This window comes from Echinococcus granulosus, assembly GCF_000524195.1.
Source record: "Echinococcus granulosus chromosome Unknown EG_S00016, whole genome shotgun sequence".
NCBI lineage: Eukaryota > Metazoa > Platyhelminthes > Cestoda > Cyclophyllidea > Taeniidae > Echinococcus > Echinococcus granulosus.
Genome location: NW_020170396.1, coordinates 944,980 through 955,141, shown reverse-complemented (window position 1 = coordinate 955,141; position 10,162 = coordinate 944,980). Strand labels below are relative to the sequence as shown.

Sequence of the window (10,162 nt, the reverse complement as noted above, 5' to 3'; positions counted from 1 at the left end):
CACCATTCTACTGTCGTCCATTGCGCACCAATTAAGCCGCATTTCTATTCTGCTATCTATAATATCGACAGTAAACTGGAGCTCCCACTCCCTATAAGGAGAGGTTTGCGCTAATTTCCAGCTATTGCAAAACTTATGACAGTTACACAATAATTGACCCCAAATACTAATAGGCTTGATGTCCAACTAAATCGTACGACTCCTCTCCCTTCGAGGAAGATGTGCAGGATAGCAGGTTCTAGTGTGCGGGGCCTATCAGATTAAGATCAACCCCGAGAAGAAATTTTGCACTGAAGATCAACTTCGCCCTTGCAGTGAACCAAACCTGTTTGACTATAACAAAAAAAAAAAAATAGTAGGGTTTTAAGATCCATGAGACCAAAAGCGCAGAGTGAAATGACATAATTCTCTGTTTTATTATGCAATCAGAAAACAACGCGTACGTCGAATTGGGAGGCGATCAGACTAGGCATCAAACAGAAAGCACCCTAGATGTCAAGCTTCAGGGGACAGAGTAATCGGAGTCCCCGTCACTTAGTGCAAGGACCTAAAGTGAGAAAAAAAAGAGACGAGGTTTATGGAACTGAAAATGGTATCATTCTCGTTCTAAGACCGATTCACACAAGTGGGTTAAGGTTACAGAGAGAGTAACATGGATAGGGCAAATCAGCACCCCCATCGAAGTGCAAAGCACATATCGACCGTCAATTCAGATTTTATTGAAGAGGTGATTTGATGCCTAATAAAAATAACTAAAATAGTTGACTACGTATATTATTCGCTGATATACAGTCAATAATTTGCAAAGGCAAGACATCTCTCCAATTTGGAAAGCTCAATGCCATCAAAGTAGGCCTTAAAATCGGCTTCAAAACTTTCCAGTCAGAAATATGGGCACGAGTTTCATGCGTTAGCGAATAGTTCAAATAAATGGATTACAGATGGGAATTGAACTGCAACAAAAGCTGACAACTTACTTCATCAAAATAAGTCTCGACTTGCAGTTCTTTTAATCCTGAAACCTCCTCCAGGTAGGTGGCGTCATCGAAAACTCGAAGCAAAAAATCGAAACCCTCTTTCGCATAGGCATCAAGCACCTGTGAAGAAAAGCCATAATTAAAGATTTTAACATGTAGTAGAACCCACTGGTTGCGAACACGCAGAACACCGAGAAAAGGCGGTTGTGCAAGGCACAACCTCGGAGAATTGGGACAAGAAACCGCGAATGTGGTGGGGAAGGAAGCTGAAGGTGAGACCTTGAGATATCGTGCTTCCATTGTCTGGACGTGTTTCGGCAGGTGCAAAAGGTCTAACGAAGAAAAATGCTAATGGCTATGAAAATTGATAAACGGCCAGTGATAATCATCCCAGGTAACCAAAGGCGATCTAAGCGTTTTCAGGACAAAGCTCCTGTAGCGTATTATCGAACATATCACCAAGTCTAAAGCAAAAGTACGAAGGCAGATCATGGCACCTTTACCAGCAGTGTCGTACATGATAAATGGATGACGTAGTAATGTTCACCCGTTCGGCATCTCATGAATTGGCCTCCACCTAGTTGTTACTGCCTATCCAACCCTTCTCTACTTCCATAAAAACCATTTTCCGGCTCACGCGTCTTGAAACGTCATGAGTAGTAGCACAAATACTGCAGAACGCCAGACCAAAGCTGGAATCACACGAGACTAGGCAATTGGTAATACAAGACTACCCTGAACCTGCAATAGCTCCTTCCAGATTCGCGTACTCCAGAATCGCCTCAGATAAGTGTGGCACTACAGAGCAAAGGGTGATGCACGGCGAACATTGTAATTTTCGAAAACTGCCGTTTTCTCTATAAACGCTCGTCCCCACCGTTCGAAGATCCAGGTTTAAGTCAATACGTGCTAATGACCCAAGATAGCTTATAAAAAAGCCGGATATTTGCCACAATAATATCAAGTATTGAGGAACCTTTTGCTGTTTTATAGGCGACCCTTTTAGCACACTAAAATATTTGGATTTATGATCAAAGGTCGAAGCTAGTGCTCATAGCACTAAAGAAGGAGAATACCCCAAAACTCAGAAATCACCGAAAGGGGCAAATCACAACTCTACCAATCTAACAAAAGGCCACTTCAACAAAGTATGAAAGTGTTATTTTGAGCACATACCCTTCAGGATGCTGCAGTAAACCGACACACAATTCGACCGCCAAAGCAGAAGCCATCATTGAGGCACCAGGGCGAGAAACGGTACATTGTTGGTCTAAAGTACGGTCTCGAGTCGACTAAAAGGCACGCGGACAATAACACATCGATTCAATGTCACTAAGACACAGCTACCAAATCACTCAAGCGCACTAACATTGGCAGGTCCAACCACGTCATTGCAAAAGTAGCAACCCAAACGACTTCCATCGATTCCTCTGGTCACATTATCACCTGAAGGAGCCTGATATGAGGATGGTGAGACTCCGTGATCGCGAGGCACGCCGTGACGCAAAACCAAGAAGCTGTCAAACCCCAGCGCAGTCGTTATTGCCAACTGAATGCATAAAGGTTACGAACCTACTGATGTAACATAAGTATACATTTTTCGATGAAACAACACCCTACCTTATTGTGGTACGTAGAAAGCAAGGTGGGAAGCCAACGCGCTTCACGAGTATCCAGCAGAAGAAAGATGACATCATGACTTTGAACAAGTTCATCCAACTTCTGACAGGCTTCACGCACTATGGAGACTTGCTTAGATGCGTCTGAGCCGGCGGAAGCATTTGACACAGGATGGCCAGGCATTGGAACAGTGAGGTTGTATGACCTCACATCCTGAAAAAAAACTTATGGCTCATGGATGGTCAATGAAAGAAATCAGTTAATAACCATGAAAGATTAATCAGTACAGAAAAATATCCGTGATGAGTGGAATATCACAGTATCACAAAAAAGGAAGGAAGGGGAAAATACTTCATATCCAAGCATTATAAAGTGTTTTTGAATTTGCCAACAATAAGACTGGAAGGCTTAAAAATAAAATGGTGCCGTCTTAATAAATCAAGGCGGTATAGAACAACTTTTTGCTCGTAAAGTGCAAAAACACCTGTAGTAAGTAGACCTGAAGAGTTTAAAACTTCATCTAAATCGCAACTTAGTTGCAACAAGTCCCAGTTCCACAAATAAAATGGGCAGTGTAAAAATAAATGAATTTGCCAATCTACTAAAAATAATAAAGTGAGGTTTATTAACAGGTTGGGCTAACCCAAATACTTATCATAGGGAGGGTCCCAGATTTTGATTTCTTGATAGTAGAAAACAAACCAACCGACACAGATGAGAGATGTGAATGAGTCGAAATGGTAGTTGAATTTTTGTAGAGAATTAAACGCACCACAGTGGGAAGTATACGCTTAACGGCTTCGGCAGCAGCAAGAGCCTTTTCAGCTCCAGACTTGGCGTCCTCAAAGGTGAAGAGGGTCTGTCGCACAGGATTCGAGTAAGAGACGGTGGAGTTGTCCACTAAGGTCATACTTCGAAAACCCCATGCCTACAACACGACACACGAATACATCAAACCGAACCAATGACGTATTATTTTGGCGCTATTTATACTTGCACGGCCAGTACGTTGGAACCTCTGTACTGGCTACATGCGCCTCTTACCATTCCTTGATTTCAGTCAACAAATTTGGAATTAACTCAAGGGCGTGAATGACAAACCCTAATCGGAAGTAAATCGTATCTAAAACTTGGATTTGATTTAAAGGACAATCAGTATAAATCCTTTGGTGGAATAACGAAACGAAACTCCTACAAGAACCGCATAATACATCACAGAGCGCAGTCATGGGGTAGTTCCTGTTCAAACCTTAAAATGAATGGGAAACGGTCAAGTGAAGGTCCTTCAAAAACTTGGAAGCCACAACTGAGATAATGCATCACAGTTTTGGAGCTCGTGATCCACTAATGACTTCGAAAAGTGGTAAATCTTAATATTAAGCTTTATTATTAGAAGGTGTAGTCCAAATTTAGGTAATTTAACACAAAGTAACGCACAGTCTGAATTGACATCAAGTTTTCGTTTCTAAGAAAGACGCTATCCCAAATGCCACAACATAGCAAGAACAAATTATAATATAAGAAATGCACGAGTATTTGGAGCACAAGCTAGTGATTTGATGCCCAAAACCCCGACCAAACGCCTTAAAATTAACTAAACTCTTAGCTAAACTGAAAAGCATGAGAAAAAAAACCGAAAAGGCAGAGAGAAAAAGAACTCACCAACAGTTGCCTCGCCACATTGCAGCCTAGAGTACCACAGCCCAGAATGAGGCAACGAGTCTTATGGAGTGCATTAAGGTCGATGATGAGCAACGAGCGCCAGAGCATGAGCTTCAGATTTAGATCCACCGCCGAGTCAGCTAGTCTGCAAAGTAAAAGGCACGAGGTCGACAAATACTGACCGCGCTACGGGGGCTGTGGTAACTATGACACCTACTTAACTGGGTCCATAGTCGAACTGACATTGACCACTCGCGGCTGTAGCTTGCCTTTCCACTTCTCCCAACCCACGAATTTGACACCTGAAAAATAGCTCTGTGTCAGGCAGCCAGGTGAGAAGTCACACATTACCTTTGGAGAGAGCTTCTGGCTCAATGCTAATTCGTAAAACGAAGCTACTGGATATGATTCGCTCCTGGTTGGCGTAACGATCCCGTAAACACAATATTTTTAAGGTCTGACTTTCCTTTCTATAGGGCAAAGAGGGAAGATGATACAATTGTGGCTCCTTATGCTCAATTGACCACTTGATTCGTAGTCAATTTTCAGGGAAACGACAAGGACAGGTTTACATGATAGTTGAAAGAGCAAAGAGGAGATTCCTGAGGCCCCATCCTGGAAAGTCCTCATGGCTAGAAGGGTCGCAAAATCCAATGTAATGAGTCTGAAAATGGGATAAACACGAAGTGATGGAACGATATGTGATAAAAAATTCTTACCTCGTTTCCAATTTTGAGGGTACCGAGGTTAGCAATCTCAAGGTCATCAGGGGTGAAGTGAAGACAAAAGAAGGCATCATTGCTCTGCCTACGCCATTCGTCGTATCGCACAAGAAGATTGGCCACCTGAACCGTAAAATTCTCATGAATAATGGCGATAATTGGGTCTGATACTCAACTGAGTGCGTAATGATGGCCCTTAATGAATTTAAATGAGCAATAAAAACAATTTTAATTGCCCTGCTTTCACGAAAGAAGTTAAATAGACGGTACCATGAATGAAAAACAAATGGAAAGACGCACACAACAGGGAATGTTTGCTACATAATTAAGAACGCCTCAAAGAAATATGAATGATTGGGTCACTAATCACGATATTTACAAAATATGGGTAAAAAACGGTTGAAATTGAAGAGATATCATAGTAGCATAAAAGGGTCAATTTCTTGAGCTATTCAAAAAGAAAAACTGGATTACCTGAACTTTATTAAACTCGCTCATGATTGAAGCTTTGGAAAAAAGTTTTGGCTTCTTATCCTGAACCGCAGCAGGGAATGAAAACCAATAGCAAAATTTGTGGTGTTTCAGGTCCTAAAAGAATAAAACAAAATAAAAAGAGGAACCATTTCGTATACATCCCAGGTACATACACAGTAGGTCAGGAGAGAAAAAGTGAGTAGTTGATTGGGATTTCGCAGAAAATCATGTTGTGCGTTGACGGCTTCTTCGCAAATATACTTCCGACCGAATTCGTCGATGTGCGACTGTTTATCCATCTCACGGAACTTGTCAAGCGTGTTGAGCGTAAACAAATAGCCGTTTGCATAAAATAAATTTCCCCTTCCAGTTGATTTAACACTGAAGCCAACGCAAAAAACATTGAATTAGAACATAATAAGTGATTTAGTAAATCAAAGTAAAGCCTAGTTATGACAAGAACAATGATCCGGAATCAACACTAGAGCCACTTATTTGTTAAGCAAACAGGTTTCGTCGAAGTTCAGTAATATACGCAGAACTCTCCGTATTGTAAACCGCATGATATCCTCAAGTACATTGATAGAAAATGATACTACAGGATAATGACCATCAAACATTTTTACTAAACGACTGTTAAGACGAGGTAGTTTACTAATTCAGACTGGCATGATCGATGCTGATTCGTGGAGCAGTGCCAAGGGGAGTGCCGTTAGTGAATTCTCCGGACATCGGGAAAGGCCCCTCCTGCAGTCGATAATCCTCGAGTTTCTTTCTTGAAAGTACATGCCAAAAGGCCGTGTCCACAACGGTGTCAAAGGGCACGAAACAGAGGTCTAGCGGCAACGCTGTCATTTCACTAAAAAACAAAAGCATCATATCAGTTAATTCGTAAGTGATTGACTTCACGGAAAACAGTGTGGATCCCAAAAATAGTTCAAAGTACAAAGAAAGAAAGGACATTACCGGAGCCAATAAAACACGGATTCTGGCAATAATAATATGCAGAACAGAGAAGTCGAGACAAGTTATTTCAAACCCAAAATTAAAAGGAGAGAATAAAAATAAGGGCAGCGACGTAGCATAATTGAGAATAAGCATACAAAAATTATCTCAAATTGTTCGCATAACACAGCAAAATGCTGCAAAACAATAAATAGGAGCATGCGGCCATAAATAATCAGAAAAAACCTCCAAATCACTCCACAGTCATGGCTGAAATATTAGCTGCCAGATATTTGTTCCCAAAACCCTGGAAAATAACTTCAAGGGGGCGGCAATTGGTTCAGGGGGCAAGAGCAAAAACGTACGAAGAAACCAATCCGGACACGAGTAACCAGATTGGGACCCACCGCCCCCAACCTTATTATTATTCCCGGTTATTTGGTGGCTCATTAAAAGTAATCTACAATCTACTTTTTAACCTGCAATAGTGCAAAAAAGTGTGTAAATCTACCACAAAGAATTTAAAATGCAAATCATTTGAATCGTTTATTGAATGCATGGAAGAGACGTTCAATACTAACCATACTTGTCAACTGCGCTTAAGACGCGCAGCGTCCTAAACCCTCGCCAAGGTGATATGAAGCTGAAGCATTGTGATACAACGTACGCTAATAATAAAGAGAAGCGCAAGGATGACTCTAGCTTGTCTGAAGACCGTGATACAAGTAGGAAGGATGAACTGGTTGGACTGAAGAAGCGCTCGTGCAACTAGATACAAAGTCAAACAAAATACAAAGCCGCTATAGCTCTAAATATTTTCAATGAAACTGTCAAGGATCTTTTTTGTTAAACGAGTTACTGTTTTTCCTGCAATTAGGTACTAGTTTTTCAAAAAAGGTGATAAAATAAGCAGCTATAATTTGCACTTAACAATTTTTACACACCAGTGGACCGAAACAAATTAAATATACCGCAGTGGGTCAAGCGTTTACTCTTTCTGCCCGGTTTGTAACACGATTACAAAAAGGTAGCACATTTTTGTTGCGTCCGACTTGATCCTTTCCATCTTTGTCCCTTTGTGAGAGTACACCACGTCCGTAACCAATACAAACGGTGGGGCCGTTCTCCCTGGTTGGATAATGCTAGAATCGGTGCAGAGCAGAGCATTAGCTTCAGTTCTAAACGCTCTTTCAAACCCTCTCTTTCTCTTTCTTCCATTCAAATTTCTTAGTCGCCCGCTTTCGAATTAATGTATGCAACGAGCTTGCGATCCTAGCAAAACATTTTACAAAACGCCTGTTGTAACCTCCCAGCATGGGAACTATGCAGTTCCACCTTATTAGTTGCTGTTGGCCAGGACCCCACTCATTTTGTACCGTCTTCATTACTGCCATCCCATATGACGAGACTGCATACCCCGAGAAGGCAATCGAGTGTTGCAGAAAACGGTATTTCTTTGGGTTCATTGTCAACCCTGCACCTCATGGGCGTTCCAACACTAGTCTCAGGTTGGCGTTGTGTTCTCAAATATCTCTACCGAATTCGAGAACCATATCTAGATAAATTACACATGGTTGGGAATAAACCAATTAATGCGGTTTGCACCTCACGTTGGAAGGTAGCCGCTGCATTACAGAATATGAAAGCATACTGTGTAATTCACAAACCTGGATTTACGAAATAAAGACTATTTTTTCTCTACATGTTTTGGTTACTTCCACCTGCCAGGATCCTGATTTTTGAAGTCTAGGGTAGAGAAACACTCCAACCCGTGGAGGGAGTCAAACAAATTGATTATGTAGGGTAATGAGAAGGAGTCCCTGTTATTGCGTTGAGCTTCTTATATTCAACGCACAGCCTCAAGCCTTCGTCGCTCTCCTTTACGAAAGAAATCAGACAGGCCTATAGTGGCTTAGATGGGTTTACGACCTCGTCTCTGATCATCTCTTTTACCAGACGGTTTGCTTCTTTCAGCAAAGGAGGTGGTATGCATCTGGTTGGCTGTTAGATCGGTCTAGCTTTGCCGATATCTACAGCATGCTTCACGGCACTTGTTCGTCCCAGCTTATTACCTTGCGACAAGATTATTTTCTTGTACTCAGCTAAAGGCTTGCAAAGTTATTTGTTTTATTATCGGTAATATAAGCCATCTGCGTTCAAAGATCACCTGTGTTGTTCATGAGTATGAATGCCGCCTCAAAGAGGGCGTTACAAATGTCATCGGCGTCTTTCTTTGGTAGCAAAAGGGCCGTATAGGCTTTAGTGCCTTGGTGGGTAAAGAAAACACCTTCCCCAAAATGATGCATCCCCTTCTACTACCATCTTCTTTCCATCTATTGAACGTAATCCTGTGCACAGCGAAGTGATCCTAATTTTGTAAAAAGGAGAACTTCTTGTAATCGTGCCCCTCTTCGTCTTCCCTCACTTTTTAGTGGAGACGTAAGAACTCTCCAGCTAGTGTTTGATCTGCATCGTCGATGACAAGTTTGAGAAAATCAGTGTAGCGTTTTTTCCCACTCAATGTCAGGGTAATATTTGCGTACTTAATGGCCAAGAAGAACTCTAAATTAAGGCACGTAGAATTTTGAGGGTTCTGTGGCGTTATGAGTCAGAACCACAGGTTAAATTTGCTGGTATTAAGGAACTCTTCAACTCAAATCGTTATTGAGAAGGAGGGGTTCTTCAACGCTGTCACTATTGCTTAAGCATAGCTTTTGCCCCCTCTTCGATGACTACTACAACGAATTGGTGAAGAACATAATTTATTAAGTAGCTATTATAAAAGGGGTACAGATATTGTAGTGTAATACGATAGTGGTTTATCCCTCGGTTCTGGTGAGGCGCCACTTTTGTACTTTAAACATCCCCTTGTACCTCGTTTGGTGGGCTGGCCTTTTGGGCCATGTCAATAGCCCAGACACCTTCTCTGTGCTGAATATATATATTCTGCCCGAGTATTGTGTCTTCTTTCGTCTTCAGGGAGTCTCGGGACGCTACATTGGTGGCAGCGGAAAGCGAACCCGATCTTGAAAGACATGTATCCTGATTTTCCACTTCTGCGTGATAAGCCTTAGTGGAGCGGAAGAAGTACATATGCTACGGATGGGAGAATGGTGATGACCCCTAACAGAAGGGTTGATGTTGACGTCTACCTTCGGCATCTCTCCCAGTCCTGTGTTCTGCAGAAAAGCTATTAACAACTGAAGCGACACTAGCCGTGAACCATCTGGAAGTTTCGTTACGGATTTTCCCTACCGTCCCCCATGGACCTGCCAGTGTTCCTGCATCTATCTATGGGCACGCATGATGGCCGGCGCAGTTCCCCGTCCTGAATCAAATCCCTAAACCGGACGAAACCCCAGATCCAGTCAAGCTGCCAAGAGGGATCAGCGACGTTGAGGTCAAGTAGCTCCTCGGTTGCGCACTAATTTGGTGACTGGCACGGTCGGCTCGTGGGTGTTTCTTTGCTGCACCGACTACGTTGTAATGGCTGACGCGGGAGGTTGACCTGTGGGAGCGCCAGGGACAAAGCTCAAAAGAGGAGGGAGGCTATGTAATACGATAGTGGTTTATCCCTCGGTACTGGTGAGGTGCCACTTTTTGTACTTTGAATCAGCCCCGTTGTACCTCGTTGGGTAGGCTAGCCTTTTGGGCCATACCAATAGCCCAGCCACCTTCTCCGTGCTGAATATATATACTCTGCCCAAGTACGTTGTCTTCTTTTGTCTTCAGGGAGTCTCGGGACGTTACAGTAGGCTGAGC

The 10,162-nt window shown here is 42.5% G+C and overlaps 2 protein-coding genes across 2 annotated transcripts; both read right to left on the bottom strand. All coding sequences in view use genetic code 11, as the record gives it.

Moving 5' to 3' along the window:
* Positions 1 to 502: 502 nt before the first annotated feature.
* On the bottom strand, positions 503 to 5,754 carry EGR_03233 (Autophagy-related protein 7; the record flags this gene model as incomplete). Its single annotated transcript, XM_024492482.1, has 14 exons — positions 503 to 547; positions 978 to 1,097; positions 1,147 to 1,309; positions 2,154 to 2,269; positions 2,347 to 2,526; positions 2,598 to 2,810; positions 3,370 to 3,525; positions 4,260 to 4,404; positions 4,477 to 4,561; positions 4,611 to 4,729; positions 4,832 to 4,923; positions 4,979 to 5,104; positions 5,456 to 5,569; positions 5,629 to 5,754. 14 exons carry the CDS (start codon positions 5,752 to 5,754, stop codon positions 503 to 505), a joined length of 1,800 nt encoding a protein of 599 aa, XP_024353156.1.
* A 355-nt stretch (positions 5,755 to 6,109) lies between these two features.
* On the bottom strand, positions 6,110 to 6,850 carry EGR_03232 (Autophagy-related protein 7; the record flags this gene model as incomplete). The annotated part of the gene is made up of 2 exons (XM_024492481.1): positions 6,110 to 6,314; positions 6,720 to 6,850. 2 exons carry the CDS (start codon positions 6,848 to 6,850, stop codon positions 6,110 to 6,112), a joined length of 336 nt encoding a protein of 111 aa, XP_024353155.1.
* Positions 6,851 to 10,162: the final 3,312 nt, after the last annotated feature.